Source organism: Megalobrama amblycephala, linkage group LG16 (assembly GCF_018812025.1).
Source record: "Megalobrama amblycephala isolate DHTTF-2021 linkage group LG16, ASM1881202v1, whole genome shotgun sequence".
Taxonomy (NCBI): domain Eukaryota; kingdom Metazoa; phylum Chordata; class Actinopteri; order Cypriniformes; family Xenocyprididae; genus Megalobrama; species Megalobrama amblycephala.
Window position 1 is genome coordinate 14,414,949 of NC_063059.1, and position 17,205 is coordinate 14,432,153.

The 17,205-nt window shown below is 35.7% G+C and overlaps 1 protein-coding gene across 1 annotated transcript in view; it reads right to left on the reverse strand.

Moving 5' to 3' along the window:
• LOC125248238 overlaps positions 1–17,205 on the reverse strand; it is a 41,654-nt gene that overhangs the window by 23,767 nt on the left and 682 nt on the right. Inside the window, exons 2-11 of the mRNA XM_048159966.1 lie at positions 16,921–17,009; positions 11,081–11,285; positions 10,793–10,912; positions 8,200–8,229; positions 8,026–8,055; positions 7,892–7,921; positions 7,272–7,301; positions 3,555–3,643; positions 3,308–3,464; positions 3,052–3,195 (exon numbers count right to left, since the gene is read on the reverse strand). Of these exons, the coding sequence (XP_048015923.1) occupies positions 3,052–3,195; positions 3,308–3,464; positions 3,555–3,643; positions 7,272–7,301; positions 7,892–7,921; positions 8,026–8,055; positions 8,200–8,229; positions 10,793–10,912; positions 11,081–11,285; positions 16,921–17,009 (924 nt within the window). The remainder of the gene's footprint in view (positions 1–3,051; positions 3,196–3,307; positions 3,465–3,554; positions 3,644–7,271; positions 7,302–7,891; positions 7,922–8,025; positions 8,056–8,199; positions 8,230–10,792; positions 10,913–11,080; positions 11,286–16,920; positions 17,010–17,205) is intronic.

Consider the following 17,205-nt stretch of genomic DNA (forward strand, 5'->3'; position numbering starts at 1 on the left):
GCAGTTTGAAAAAGGTTGAAAACCACTGCATTACATGGATGTGCTCTCGCGTTACAATAATGGCCTCTTGACATTTGTCATTAAGTGACCGATTGCAAAACCCTTCATTGTATCACAAAACAGAAACTACCAGACTATTATTTATTATTCAATGTGTAGATTTTTCATACTCATAATTGGGTCGTTATCACTATAAAGTGCCTTTTGGTGTCCTCATCTGAATTGCTCAGTCATCATGAATATAATGCAAAATAATGAAATTTTGAGGTTTTATTATAAATGGCCAAACATTTACACACATACAAGTACAATGATAAGTCTCTTGAAATGCGTTTTTCTCATTTTATACCATTTTCTTTGATTGGATGTATGCGGTTTTGGCATGTCCCAGACACTGCTCAGCTAACTTCAGGGAGTGTAAAAACTGAGTAAATGATATAAAATTCAAAAACTTTTTGAATGTTCTTATTGTCCTCAAGTTATTTGATAAAACAAGAATTTTTTTATCATTTATATTCTATTTTTATAATAATATTAAGCATTTTACACGTGTCCCTGACACTGCTGTCCACCCTGTCATTTTGGGGTAAACTCCCCTTTAATAAACTAACTGATGTAGTCAATGACATCATCACCCCCATTTGGTCTTTCTTCAGTGGAGATTAAAACATCTGCTGTGGGTACACTGAGTATCTACACTTTAATTTCCTAATTTTCATCATATTGTGTTTGTAGTTGGATGTTGTCAAGCTTAACATGTCCACCCTGTCATAGTGAAATATTAATTAATATAAAAACTTTTCAGAAATTCAAAATATATATTTTAAACAGTACACTGTCAGCTTCAACAATGAATCACTTTGCTAACTGAAGGTACACCATGTGTCCATTAAATGCAAAATTTTGCCAAAAATTTCCACATGTCCACATTCTGATAATGTTTTCACTAGGGCTGTCGATTTAACATATTAATTTGGTGTGATTAATTATGGAAAAAATAATACGTCGAAATTAACGCATTTAGTGCACCCAAACAACTCTCTGTGTGATGAAGCCTGTTAGAATGTAGTTAGAATGTGCCTAAATTCAGGATATGAAGATAAAAAAGCCCCGAATGGGTTTTTGTCTTATATTTATATCATATAATATAGTTAAGCAATCACACAAGAAAAAGTGCTGTTTTCCTGAATATCTGCTCGATTTGATAATGTGATAATTATTTTATACAACGGTAAAATAAACAAGTTAATAAACACAATATTGTCAATATTGTCTGTTTTTCTTCTATTTTGCCAACAAAAATAGTTCCAAACAAAGCCACAGCAGAACTGTTGTGCATCTCTGAGAAACACAAAGCAGTGATTCGTTATGAATGAAGTCACGGTTTTAAACAAATCAAGTGAGCAGTTTTAGTTTAATACTTAGAATATCATATAATGCTTAAGGGTTTCTTCTTGTTCCTGTTGTTTCTCTGATATTCCCGTTTTATTCACCCATTAAAGTCTTTGTCCACCCTGTCATCTTGTTGTCCATCCTGTCATTTTTTTTTGTCCACCCTGTCATTTTCATCTTTTATGAAAATTAGCAAATTATTTTAACAACTTATCAAAACCTTTTGTGTGATTTCTTTATAAAGAAAACAGGGCCAGTTAATATTGTTTGAAAGTTTTACCAGATATCTTTGTTGTTAGATGTTATTTAGAAAAGAAATTGCAAGTATTGCATATTTTATAGGGAAACAAATATTTTTCAGCAGTTTCATTATTATCTAAAGACTTTTCTGATTAACTAAAATTTATTGTTGAGAAAGGGACCAAAGTATCTTACTGAAAATCTACATTTTATAATCACTATGCAAAAATATATTTAAATTACTTTGGTTTTGTCCATGACAGGGTGGACATATTTTATGGTTTGCTTGTGCATTGTCTGCTTACAGTTAATTTACAAAAAGTGCTGGAGCTTGACCGACATGCATTTCTAACAGCCTAAGGTCTCCTTAATGCAACAAATATGAAGTTAAATGGAAAATCACAATTTTTTATTTTGGAAATTGTGAAGTCTCAAAGGCACTTTATAGTGATTTTGACCCAATTAGCAAATTAACTGAGAAAAAGAACTATTAGTAGTTCTACACTTGTACAAATGAATATAAAATGTTACTGTAGCCTATTTTACATTTTTTACATCTGTAAATAAATAAATAAATATATAAACAAAATATAGACTAATGGAGGCGACAAGAAAACATTTGAAAAACAACTTTGTTTTTAATCATGAAAATAGTGGTTGATATTAAAGTTCACAGTAAAAGACCAAAGTGATCATCTGATGGATCTCTACTGCCACATTGAGTTTAATGTAGATATAATGTTAACAGAGACAGGAAGCATATTTGTATTTACTACATCCTATTTGATCAGTTTGATTCAAAACTTCATTAACTTCATTTTTAAGAATTTTGACATTACAAAATGTGGCCCCACAATTCAATTTTGGCCGCACATTAGCCACATATAAATCAAAGCAAACTACATAGGTCCTACATCTTTATAAAGAGCCAGGGTGAGTATGCCTGGACAATTTAAGTAATAAATCACAAAAAAAAGAAGTTTAGCCTACTTTTGAAAGATGAAGCACTGCTGATTATAGCTTGTTAATGGAGAAACAGTAAAAACACTATTTTGAATAAATATAAAAAAGGTTAGGATGTATTTTTGATGGATATATAAAGTATACTCATATATAATCTGCTGTTTATGTGTGGTTTATAGTTTATTATTTCAGTTCATTACATGTAGTAAGAGAGATTAAAGTTTCTATAGAAATAGGCAACTACTCTATAGGCCTACTATATAGCCTACATAACATGCAGCATGCATAATACAGAAGAAATAGTACAGGAAGTAAAAAATATATATATATTCATTCAAAATAGCAAAGTCACAGTGCTGTTCATGTTTAGTCAGCTGCAATACTCCTCTTAAACATTTAGCAATGCTTTCTCTTGACTTTCTTTTAAAAGCGATTAAATGGCACAGATCCCTGTTAGGCCTGCACTAAAGTCAGCTGCACATCTCCGCAAACCTCCAAAATATCAATGTCGTTCAGGTTTGTGTAGCGATGTTTGTAAGTGTGTACTTGTTTGCCATTGACAAACACGTTGTAATGGTGGGGATTACAAGAGATGGTGACCTGCAACACACATACAAAACTCATGAGTAAAATTAGTTTCAAGTCACAATGAAAGCTCTTAACAGTAACAGCAATAATATAACAAGATACTCAAGGATGTAAGTTTGCCCACCTGAAACGGTTGTCCTCTTTGAAACGGCAAGCCTCCAGACCGTTCCTCTGATCCCCACTTCTCCATCTGATTGGTGTTGCGCACAACCACATTCTCATCGAAACGAGGATTGTAGTGAAATGCGATCCCACTTCTGTAGCGCAGGTTAAACGTTATTCTGAAGCAGGAAGAAGCAGATCAGAGGACTTATAATATCTTACAATAATAAAATTATTAAAATAACTGTCTGTGTCATCAGATGTCTAACCTGTGAGCATTATGATTGACCACTCCGTTGATGACAATGTTTTTTCCAGGGTAAAGTCCACCATTGATGACAGATTTGTATGGGACAGTCTAAATGTGGATCAAAATAAAGAGATATGTATAGGTGTAAAATAGCATAGTACATTACTATTAAATTAAAGGGTTAGTTCACCCAAAAATGAAAACTGTTATGTCGTTTCACACTCGTAAGACCTTCATTTATCTTCGGAACACAAATTAAGATATTTTTGATGAAATCCGAGAGGTATATGACTCGTTCATAGACAGCAATATAATCAACACTTTCAAGGTCCAGAAAGGTACTAAAGACATCGTTAAAAAAGTCGACGTGACTGCAGTGGTTCAACCTTAATTTTATGAAGCGACGAGAATACTTTTTGTGCAAAAAAAACAAAACAAAAATAATGATTTTATTCAACAATATCTTCTCTTCTGTGTCATTCTCCTACGTTGTTTACGTTCTGTGTTCTACGTCAGAGCGCTGATTCATTGGCCAGCTCCTGCGTCAGCATCAGACGCATGCGTCGTTGAACCTCTGTAGTCACGCTAACTGTCTTAACCCTTAAATGCATACCTCTGGTCTTTAGTGACCCGGGACGTCATTCACTACCCTCCTTCTCGTTCATTTTTTAAAGTTAGACATCAACCTTCTTGGTATTCCTCAATCAATTCATTATAAAGAATATAGCAAGAAAAAAATCATAAAATTATAAAAGAATGCCTATTTTTGTATTCATTTTTTTGTAAAAATTGTATAGGGTCGCTAACGACCCGAGGTGTGTATGAGTGTACGTATATTTTTTTTGTGCAACAATAATTGAATCTTAGATGACGGAATAAGTGCAATTCACCTTTATTCCACAAGGTGGCAATGTCTGAAACACAATGCTGAAGTGACGACTCATTTAGACAGAAAACGAAATAATAAGAAAAACATGAAATGGCTCAGCGATTTACTGCAAAGCAAGTACTGAACGCAATCAAATATGACTGTAACTGTTACTGGATGGATCTGGTGAAGCTGTTAGCGATCTAAATATTGATTTTGAAGATGCTGAAAATTATATAGTTTTGAGAATACGTTTGAGATCGCGAATGGGCTCATATTCGTGACCTCAAACATAAAACTAGCCCATTATTTGCTGAATGAACTGGTAAATGAGCTCTGACGGGGAAAGTGATGATGGCATAAAACATCTGCTCAAACTGAACCCTTTCAAGCTCCAAAAGGTAACAAAATACGATTTATTTTATTCTTCTGTAATTGTTACTCTAATATCAGAGGAGTTTTATATTATCGCGACAGGTAGAGATCCTTCCGTGTTAGATATAGATCCGGGTCGATAAAGACCCGAATATGTAAGAATGATTGGTGAAACAATCATGCATTTAAGGGTTAACAATGTCTCTAGTAACTTTCTGGACCTCAAAAGTGTTGATTTCATCAAAAATATCTTAATTTGTGTTCTGAAGATGGTCAAAGGACTTACGGGTGTAGAATGACATGAAGGCAAGTAATTAATTACAGAAATTTTCATTTTTGGGTGAACTAACCCTTTAATTTCCTGTAATACTTATTAAAATGTAACATTAAAATGGTTTTATTAACAACATCTGGAAAAAGGTCTAGCCTACTGTTGCTAACCTAAAAAGCTTATTGCAAAATAATCCATATGAAATAATGAATGAATAAATTAAAACAAAGTCTTTCCCCACCAGCGTTTTTTTTTTTTTTTTTTTTAAGTTGCCAGCCTCCGCTAGCGTTTTTCACAAAGAAAAATTCACAGCCCCCAGAATATTTTGTTTTATGACTATCTCAACATGCAATATATCAAAAGAAAGAACAGTGGTTTCAAAACTGGTTTCAGTTTCTACCCAGAAAGATTAGTTTGAGCAAACTCAAACTCTTTTTTAGGCTCATGAAGGTGGTTTTTAGCGGGTTTCATACGCTACACGGCTAACCTGCTCTGAAGCAGGTTTTATACTGGGTTAGAGATCACAGACCAAAACTCGACCAATCAGCAGTAAAGTGACCTGTATCTAATGCAATAAAGCCACTCCCCCTGTATCTCTCGCTCCAAATTAAATCAGTTTATAGTGAAAACATTTTAGAGACAAAATTGCTCATCTTTTGCTTCTAATTATTTATTACAATTATATTATATGAATTATAATTATGTTAATTGACAATATTAAACTTTGCGGTCCCACTTTATATTAAGTGGCCTTAACTACTATGTACTTACATTTAAATTAATCATTTGATACAATGCATTTATTGTGTACATACATGTTTTTATATTGTACTTATATTTTAAAAACACCTGCATGTAATTACATCTGTAATTAATTTCTGTAATTACATTTATAATTACACTGTTGACCCATCCCTTACACCTAACCCTTACCCTTACCCTTAAACCAACCCATACCACCAAAGCTTTCCCTAACCTTACCCGTATCCCACCTCAATAGCAGCAAAAGTGTTTTGCAATTCAATATGAACCCAATAAGTACATTGTACTTATTTTTTGATGTAAGTACATAGTAGTTAAAGCCACTTAATATAAAGTTGGACCAACTTTGCTTTTAAATTAAATTAAATATAATACATGCATTAATATATAACGCTTTAAAACAGATTAATCTTACATGTATTCTTTTGAGGTCTTTGTGAAACGATATAAATTATAAGACCTATTTGTTTGATTCACATGCATTGATGTACTCAGATATTTTCTTTCAGTTGCCTTCTCAAACTTTCACTGCAGCAGCAGTGTTTATTCCTGCTTTGTTAATGCATTTAATTTCACAATATTTTTCATAACGATCTCTTAAAGGGTTAGTACCCAAAAATGAAATTTCTGTCATTAATTACTCACCCTCATGATGTTTCAAACCTGTAAGACTTTCATTCATCTTCAAAACACAAATTAAGACATTTTTTGATGAAATCTGAGAGGTTTTTTTTTAATCTTTGCTCTATACCCTGTCATTCTCCTATGTAGTTTATGTTGAAGGCACATTGCAGAGCTTCCAGGTTCTACGTCAGAATGCCGACTCATTATTGGCTGATGCTGTTCACGTGAAAATATTTTCACGTCAAAAAAATATCTTAATTTGTGTTCCGAAGATGAATGAAGGTCTTATGGGTTTGGAACGGCATGAGAGTGAGTAATTGATGACAGAATTTTTTTTTTTAATCGCAAACTTTGGATTAAACCTGAGTTGACAACGTTTATACCAAGCCTTGTGAGCCTGTTAAGCCTGATCTAAACCAGGTTGGATTTGATTTGTCAACTCTAAACCTACTCTGAAATTCAGAGTTTGTTCAACTAGCTTCATGCAACAGGCCTCAGAGCCTCTGCTCTGCTTTTAAACAACAACAAACATTTGATCTGGAGATTTTCTACTCTTTTAGAAGATGCACCAATAGCGACCCCTACCATATAACAGTGAAAACACAGAAAGAACTGTTAGCTTGGCAGATACCAGCAAAACAAAAAACTTATGAAATAAAAAAAAGGTTTAAGTTCAAAACCTATAAAGTGTCACACTGAAAACAGAGATCTTCTTTTTGATGCAAAATTAAGAAAAATGTGAGAATTGCTAAATTTGATGGCAAGTTGTTGTTGTTTTTTTATTGTTTGTTGTTGTTTTTGAGGTGAAAGCCAAATGAGGTGAGAGCTGATCTTACATAAGTTGGTGCAGATGGGTATGCAGGAAACTGTGGGGAGATAGAAAGTGTTTTATTAGTATCACTTCCTTATACAGGACAAAAAAACCTCCCAAAAAACATGTGATCTCATATTTCATCGCTTCATCAAAACAGCACAGCACCTTAGTGAGCACTAACAACACAGATCATCGGTACGACTTAAAAAGTATTCATTGTAATTATTCATTATTATCAGAATCACAAATACAAGCACTGCAAACTCCAGCTAAAACTTGAAAATTATGTTTTAGAAATGTTAACATGGTCAATTAACAGAAACATGAACTATCATTCAGCAGAGGTGATTTTGATACAATCTCTTTCTGGAGCCAAAGTTTACAGATTAACCCTATCACATGCCACACCAAATGTGGAAAAACAAGTTTATTGTCTTTCTAGTAGTTTTTTCATTAGCAGTTTTCTGTTAACCTTTCATTTATATTCTGTTGCAGGTCAGAATCCAATAAAGCATTGTGTGGTTTTGTAGAGCATCATAAAATGAATCATAAAAGACACAGATATAACCCTCAAAAGCAAGAAACTTTGAACTCTGCTGACCACCATAAAGTCGTCACATGACATATTTCATGACCACTCACCGCACATCCTGGAGGTGCAGCAAACTGAGGCTGTAAAAGAAAGGAACACAAGTTTATGACAGGAAGACTAAAATAATGTCTTTCTTACTTTATATTTTGATGTATAAATATGTGTTTAAACATTTTCCTCCCACCTGAAATCCTACTTGTGGTTGGACATAACCCTAGAAAAATAATATGTAAAGTGCATTCAACGGTCAATGCAAAGCTATGTTTGCGTTTTATCTACATAGGGACAATACACTATTCTCTGAGCTTCTCTGTCTCACAGGTACAGGAAAGGATATAGTATAGGCTATAGTACTTACTGGAAAGGCTGGTTGTGGGGGTAAATAGGGCTGCAAAAAAAAAAAAAAAGGTTATTTGCCATATTACTTTAACATGTATGTTCTGTTTTAGTTCAGTTTTCTCTCTGTGCACTCTGTTCCCATTTGCCTGTTCATTTAGTTCCCTTGGTTACTCATTTACACTCTAGTTTGTTGCTATGGTTAATCAGTGATTATTAGATTCTTTTCACCTGTGTTCATCTAGTTCCTTTTGTTTGTTTCTTGTATTTAAAATTTTCCTTAGTTCATTTGTCCATTATTGTTGTTATTATTCCAGTTAGCTACAGCAATCTTATTCTGGATTGATTAAAGATTATCTTGTTTTTCCTTCCTTTGTCATCCGCGTTTCTCTCCAACACCAATGCGTTACAATTACAAAGTGACAACTACTGGCCTGGCACAAAACAGCATAATACAGTGTTTTTACCTGGACACTGAGTGCGTTAGAAGGGCTGCTGCTTTTGTACATTTTGTGCTTGCTATTTAATAATCATTTGAAACTTAGCGAAATGGCAGCTCCAGAACTGTGTCAAGGAAACTAGCATGTATAAACCTTAATTAAAGGGGTCATGAATTGCATTGTTTTATTGTTTTATAATGTTTCCTGGGGTGCACTTATAATGTTAGTATGGCTTTTTACATCGAAAATTGTCATAATTTAGAAATAAAGGGCATTTGTCCTACCCTGATTTTAGCCCTTTTATTTGAACGCTTTGTTTTAAGGGGCGTGTCTGCTGTGAGACTTCACGCCCACTGCTGTGATTGGCTAATATGTTTGCATTTGAAATAGCCAAGTATTACTCTCTCGAAAACTTTAGCACATTTTTACTATTACATCTCTCAAGGTTAACTAATCGTGATAAGTGTTGATTATAGCATTACACTTAAATCTATGGCATTATATTTAGATCGTGGCATGAAAGGTTTCAGTGATGAACATTGTAGCCGATCACAGACATGTTGTTGAGCGCATGAAAGCAGTGATCTCAATTTCTGCACACTAACGAATGCTTTCATCATAACTAACAGTGCAAACGCATTGTAACTAAGAGATTTGTTGAATAAAATGGGAGATTTGGTGCAAGTCCAGAACTCAGTCACTGATAAACTCACGCTGTTTGATTGACAGCTCCAGCGATTGTAAAGGGAGCGTTATATATATAATTTATATATAATTTTATCACCATTTAAATAACAGATAATTTTCATCCTACTAAGAGAAACAATGTGAAGTTGACCTTTAGTCACTGTTTTGATTTACTGACACATAGACAAAGAACATCTGACTGTACATGAATCATTACATCAGATCAGGCATTAGAATTAACATGTTGTTGCATTACTGCCGAGTGTACTTTCGTAAAAGTCTGTCTGCAAAGCCTGTGCCAAAATGCAATTGATTTACCAAAGAATCCACAGTGAAATGTACCAATTCCTTTGAAAGGTAATGTTATTTTTAGTTCCTGTATCGCTCTTCTCTCCTCCTCATCTCACTAATACGCTAGTGGGCAGGACTAACGTTGCAGTGATAAAGTAGGCGTTCATTTCTTCTGCAGAGGCGGCATTTCACCTATCTATGTCATAATCCAGGATTGTTCGCTGGGCCTGTTGTCAATAAAAGCTTTTATTGTCTAATAAGGAAGTTTTCAGTTCTGAAACTTACAGGATATTCTTATAGTACGATGACCTCAAAAGTTGATTTCTCAATTCATGACCCCTTTAAACAATTTAATAATCAATTAAAAAGGAATTTATACCTGTATGATATTACCCTGTAGCCACATTGGACCAATGGTTTGGAAACGGATGGATGGATGATTCAAACAACATCTTCTGGCGAGACATGGGAATTCATTCGCCACGCGACTCTCACAGTGTTTTATGTGTATTCTCTAGTCTAGCTCTTGAGCATACATAGTTTGTACACTCATTATTGCGGTGCATTGTGGGATTGAACAAGTGCACTTAATAACGTCCACTATGGTTTCGGACACCACTACAAATGGCTGTCCCCTCCAATAGTTGCCTATTTAAGTGTATAGGGATTGATTTACACTGTCTTCCTCATTTCTTTGTCTTGTGTAGTTCTCGTTCCTAGTGTCTATTAAAGTTTTATTATCATTATTTCTGCATCACGCATCGTCTTTGGATTTCGCTATACAAGCAACCCCTGACAAAACTGTTCTTTGATGCTCAAATGTTTCTTGTTATTATCATTTGAAAACAGATGTGCTGATTTGATTACAAAATTTAAAAGAACCGCTTTGGTTAAATATATATATTTTGTAACATTATAAATGTCTTTATTGTCACTTTTGATCAATTTAATCCATCCTTGATGAATAAAAGTATTAATTTCTTTTAAAATAAATCTCACTAACCATCCCTAAACTATATCTATAGTTTATTTTTTCCATAAATGTGATGACCTACACTTGTGGTCACTCTATTGCAAGTCACATTGATGCCAGTTATGAGTAAAGTTGCAAAAACGTATCAGAAAAGGGAAGCTTAATTCAGGGGAAGTTCTGCAATGGTAGCGTATGATTTTTTTTTTTTTTTTTTTTTTTCTCACCGCTGGATTCTGGAAAGCAACAGAATTCAGCTCCACCATCCCCTCCACTGCGATAGTGTCCACCCGAGTAAAGGGAATACGGTGTCTAAAGTCTGCGAAGTGTCTCCCATTAGTAGATATCTAGAGAGAACCATCATAAAAGTCATAAAGCAAATGGAGGTGAAATGCCTCTCTAATAATTAATAATTTATCATTCTGCTGATAAAAATTAAAGAAATATGACATGAGGACTAATGTCATTCAGAAGCACTTCAGAAACTGTAAATCTGAGAGTGAATGATAGGGTACCTTGTATTTGTCGTGGGCGACAAGGATCTGGAGGGTGAAAGTTTGGCCTTGGGGGAAGGGAGCTTCATATTTGCGTTCCTCTGAGCCCCAGATCCTGTTCTGGAAGGTGTTGTTCACTACATACCCAGTGCTCTCCCAGCGTGGGTTAAAGTGCAGAGCAACATCAGCACCGGAATGAGAACCACACTGAAGGTTCACATGAAATCTGCAGGACACCGAACAAAAATGAGGAATGAGAGAAACTGGCAGGATAAGCGCTTTAACAAGGAAAGTGTGATTATAAATTGTTTGCAAAGACTTTATCGTATCATCTTATAGTTCTAAAATAGCTTCAAGGCAGATGTGTCAAACTCTGCTCCTGGAAGGCCACCGTCCTGCAGAGTGTACCTCCAAACAACTCCAAAACACCTGCCTGGAAGTTTCTAGTAATCATGAAGACCTTGATTAGCTGGTTCAGATGTGTTTAACTAGGGTGGGAGCTTAACTCTTGCCTTGTCCAAATACCCACACTTGTGGTCTTGGCCACTTGACAGCTCATGAGCGCGACAGGAAGTGCGTGCGCAAGACTGTCCCATGTCTTAAAAATGCCCAAGTGTAGTGCCCTTAATGCACACGAAACCCACACTATCTTGAATACCGCTTCTGAGCGGTATTCGAGGCTAAGCATATCCCATCATGCATTATGTTCGGGAACTCTGTAAGTTAAATTAATTATATATTACATATAATTTGGTAGTAAAATATAAAGTGTTGCACATTTTATTGATGCAAAGATGAGTGGGCTATGTGTATTTTGTACAACATTTGCAACTGCTTTTTATCACTCAAAGAAGCACCACAATTTTAATATAGTGTCTTCTGTTAGTTACATAGCCACCACTGAACAGACATTTAGAAGTGTATTTTAAAATGCAGAGTATTGAAAATAATAATTAAAAAAAAAAGCTGTAAATGCTTGCATTTTTTGCAAGACTATAAGTGTGTCCCATCAGGTAATCAAAAGTTCTACACACACTTGCGGTTTTCACGCCCACTTGAACACTTGGGCCAAATACAGGAAATACGTCATGTAAGTAGACAAGTGGTAAAGTGCAAAGACCGCAAGTGTGGGTATTTGGACAAGGCTATAGTTGCAGGACAGTGGGCCTCCAGGAACTGAATTTGACATCCCTTCAAGGAAATGACACCAGGGGCCAGGTGCATAACCTTAGCCGTCAGGTTAAACTAGTTTGTCCAACTAACAGTTAGCTAAGAGGTAATCAGTTTTACTTTTCTGATTCAAATTAGACTGATGTATACCTTTTTATGAAACTGACTTTAAAAAGTTAGGACCAGTCTTGAAGAAAAAAATAAATCAATGACTACATTTTAAGTCTAGTCTAAGCAGTTTATACAACCGGCCACTGTGCACTTTTGCAGTGTAAGTTAAACAAACAAATTATATATATATATATATATATATATATATATATAAATTTGTCAGCATATTTCTTTGCTTGCATAACACTCTTCTCATGGTTTCCACACGTCTTGTTAAATGTCTGTGGTTGTGTCACGATCCTGATTTTGTGTCTTGTGTTTTGTAAGGACTTTTATGTTGAAATGTATTCTTAGTTCCCATTGTTCTTGTGTTCACTTCCTGTGTTTGGTTCCTGTTTTGCAGAGGTGGGTGTGGCTGCAGACCATGGGCAAGTGGAGCTCCACTCTCGAACAGGAAATACGTCACCTCCACTTGGTTTTACTAACGTCTACACCTACCCCAACCTACTAAACGTCTAAACCTACCCTTACAATAATGCAAATACAGTAATTAAATGACACAATATTGATGTGCGCAAGCCCAGTGGCCATAGCTGCCTGCTCTCTGTGGATTACTCTTGTTTTTTATGGATTATCTGTGTCTGTTTTTGTTATTAAAGGTTTGTGCTTGCATTTGGATTCTCGCTCTGCTTCGTCCCTGCTCACAAGTCACAAGTTGTCTCTAAAAGTTAATTAAACTTAAAGGGGACCTATAATGCCCCTTTCACAAGATGTAATATAAGTCTCTCTGGTGTCCCCAGAATGTGTCTGTGAAGTTTCAGCTCAAAATACCCCACAGATCATTTATTATAGCTTGTTAAATTTGTCCCTATTTGAGTGTGAGCAAAAACACACCATTTTTGTGTGTGTCCCTTTAAATGCAAATGAGCAGCTGCTCCCGGCCCCCTTTACAGAAGAGGGTGGAGCTTTAACAGCTTGCGCTTCGGTTGCTCAACAACAACAAAGCTGGAGAATCTCACGCAGCCAAAATGACAATGGACTATATGCACGGGTTACTTCCTGGTTGTCGTTAAGCCAGCTCGGGCACTTCCGGTGAACTGTTAGCTGTTCATTCTGAAGTCCTTGTACATCGACACAAAACCATCTATGGTTGACTTTTTAATGTTGTATTTATATTTTAATGCAGTTATTACATTTACCTAATTTGCCAATAAACCAGTTTTATTGATTGCAATAAAGACGAAGCTATTGGGACTGTTTAAAAATGCCATGTCTGTAATTAGACACAAACACACACATTTTTTCCCCAGCACTTCAAATGTTATTTTTAATGCGATGACCACATGTAAAATATAACATAATTTGTTCATCCTTCTGAGATTGTCCCGCATTGTAAAACCGAACGTTTAAAAATGTTGGAAATTTAACATTTGATAAAAAACACTTATTTAAAAATAAAAAAGACAGTAATTAGCACTTTAACCAGCAGGTGGCGGCAAAGTAGCATTTATTTGCGTACATATCAGCCATTTCCTCTAAACGTTTTTCACTTCGTTTTTGACTAAATATTAAACATTATAAAATAACTAGGTTTGAAAAAACATTTTGTCAATGTGAAGTATGAAATACTCACAAAATCTTATGAAAAACAATAACTTTTATTGTGAATTAATTACACAGAAAGCGAGCACCGCGCTCTCCCTTTGTAATCACAGCAGATGTCAGTCAGAGCAGCGCAAGATCAATGATTTCAGCACACTTGTGAAAACACACATTTTATTCAATTAATCTAACTAAAGTGCACAATAAATATTTAATTTTTGAAGCTTTTTTTTTCACATAAAAGTGTGAAAACTAATGGTCGAATTGAATTTAGCCGAGGAGGAACATTGAGGTACGTCTTTATTTATTTATTTTCTAAGCTGTCTTACGTTTGAATAACTAAATTAATGCTATGCCTGACTATTTAAGTGACTATATTCTGATTATAAACTAAGTATTACACTACTGATGCTCAACACACCAGCAAATGACATCTCACCGGAAGTTATCGAGCTGGCTTATATTAATGCGGAAGTTCTAAAGAACGCTCCGTGCATATAGTCCATTGTCAATAACGGTGTTCAGCCTAACGCCCGTTTCACAGATGGTATTCTCAAGTGAAACGAGTGGATGCTTGGACCCGGAAACGCCATTCCTTACGTCACGTCTTAAAGTAATACATTCTAAATAACGGTCGCATTGAAAAACTCACGTTGGGGGCTCAGACAGAATATTTAAAACTTACACGTGAAAGGGTTGCAAACAACATGCTGTCGCTTTAATTCAGCGCGATGCAGCAACAGCAACAATCGCTGTTGTATATGCACCACAACTGGAACGTACTGCTGGACCACATCCGTGTGCAATGTGAAAGCTGTAATTCGTTAAGCCGGCAAACGACAGCTGTTGGACCGGAAGTTTTTTAAAGTCATTTATTTCCAATGGAAAGTAGTACAGGGGCTGCGTGGAGTTCCGATCATATGAGAATGCGGAAATTTCAAATCTGATTTGAGCTTCGGATGTGTTGAAATATTTGAACTTCTGCTGCTAGACTGTATGCGACCGGCCGACCAGATATTAAGTATTTTAATCAAAACTATGAGTGCGAAGTTAGAATTACACATATTTTTTAACTTTATTCTGTAAACACTATTTCTGTAAAATGGCGGTTATTAATAATTATGTCAGAATATATATATATATATATATATATATATATATATATATATATATATATATATATATATGAAGAGTTCAGATGCAAAAGCCTCTAAGTGCCATCTGAAATTTCCTTGTAAAATTAGCATTTTATCAAGCTTGTATGTTTAGGTTCAGTAATTTCACTTTAATGGCAATTAATAGGTCCTTTTCATTGCCATTAAAGTGAAATAACTGAACATAAACATACAAGCTTGATAAAAATACTCATTTTAGAAGAAAATTTCAGACGGCACTTAGAGGCTTTTGCATCTGAACTCTTCATATATATATATAACTATTAAATCAATTTTTATGTTGATTAGCTCTATAAAATCTACTATGTTTTTATTTTAGATGTATTGAGGGTCATTTGCTTTGTGTGGATATATTCATACATGCATTAACGTTACATTCATTAAAATCGTTCAGTTTACCATTGTGAATAAGCCGAGGGTTGCTTCACGACCAGTTTCAAAGTTCCGTGCGACTGCCGCTAGGGGGCGAAATAATGCGACAATCGGATGCGAATGTCGTGTGCAGTGGAAAGGCGGCTTGAGGCCCCGTCCACACGGAGACGCGTTTCAGTGAAACCGCACAAATTTTTTATCGGATAGGCGTTTCGTCCACACGGATCCGGCGTTTTCGAAAGGTGAAACCGGTATTTTTTGAAACCGGGTCCCAGAGTGGAAAAATTTGAAAACGCCGGCTTGGCGTTGTCGTGTGGACGGGGCAATCCGTATATTTTCTGAAACGATGATGTCATCACCCCACGTGTCGACCCCTAGTCAGACGCGCTAACACCACAAAACAGCACCAACAACAGCAATAGCAGACTCTACATGCTTGCGTTCATGCTGCAGAAGCTACTGAACCAAAATAAAGTGTTATTTCTAAGCTTTGCTGAAGTTTGTATTCAGCGCGCAAGGTTTATGCGCATGCTCCAAGTCTTCTTCGCTGCTTTAAGTGCATTTCTGCGGCAGAATTACAGCGCCACATAATGGTCTGGCATGTATACTACATCGTTTTGAGTCGTTTCAGTGGTTTCGTGTGGACGCAGATATTTTTTGAGACGAGGAAAAAAAATATCGGTTTAGGGTAAGCTCCGGCTTCGTGTGGACGTAGCCTTAGGCACGGAAAAAAATACGCACTGCGGACGGAGTATGTGTGAAACGGGCGTTACATTGTTCAAACCGGAGTCGGACACTGATGCAGAAACTCAGGAAGAAGTTACAACTTTTAGAGTGCAACTGGATGTTTCTGAACGATTAGTGGATAAATTTATTTCAACTAATAAATTTAACTAAAAACAACTAATACATTTTTTTATTCCAACTGATAAATTTGATTCAACTCATCGACTAGTAGGCTATGTCATGTTAATCTTTTGTGCAAATCCAGTGTTGAATTGACCCTTGTTTGTGAAGCAGTCCGGCATAAAATGACGGCATGGTAACAACTCTTCCTCTTCTCTAAAGCAGCCCAACATGGCCTCGCCCCCTTTGTTGAGTGTTCTCAGGTGGAGGGTTTATGTAAATTTTGCTCATTGTAGTCCCTACGAGCCGTTTGTTGATCCTTAAGCAGAGAATTCTTTAAAAGAAAATATCTCCCTTTGCATTAAACTTTGAGCGTTGTAACTTTGCAGATGTTGTTTATGTTCTAACAGCAACATTACACACTAACTAAAGTTAAAAAAGTGAAATCATTATCAATCACCCCTTTAAATGACCATAGGCTAGCATACTACTGCACTACAAAACACAAAAGTTTTATGTAGCCTATGTAATATCCATATTAATAAGCTCGTCCTTTAAAAACTACCATTAAACATTTTTCCTCACCTGTTAGCCCCTGGTAAAACCCGTCCACTTACGATAATACTCTTCCCGTCCTGCAAGCCTCCTTGGATTGGACCACTGAATGGGACTCTCTGTATCGATGTAAATAGTAATTGCACAGGTAAGTAGGCTACTCAAGTACCCTATCTGAGTATGCCCTGGTGAACTAATAGTATTCATTAGTGTTAGAATCAGTAAAAAAGAAACCGCAAAAGCACACGGACCCCTGTGACAACATGCCCCGCTATTGCTTAACGTGTGTAGCTGTAAAGTCTAATAAACTGAACC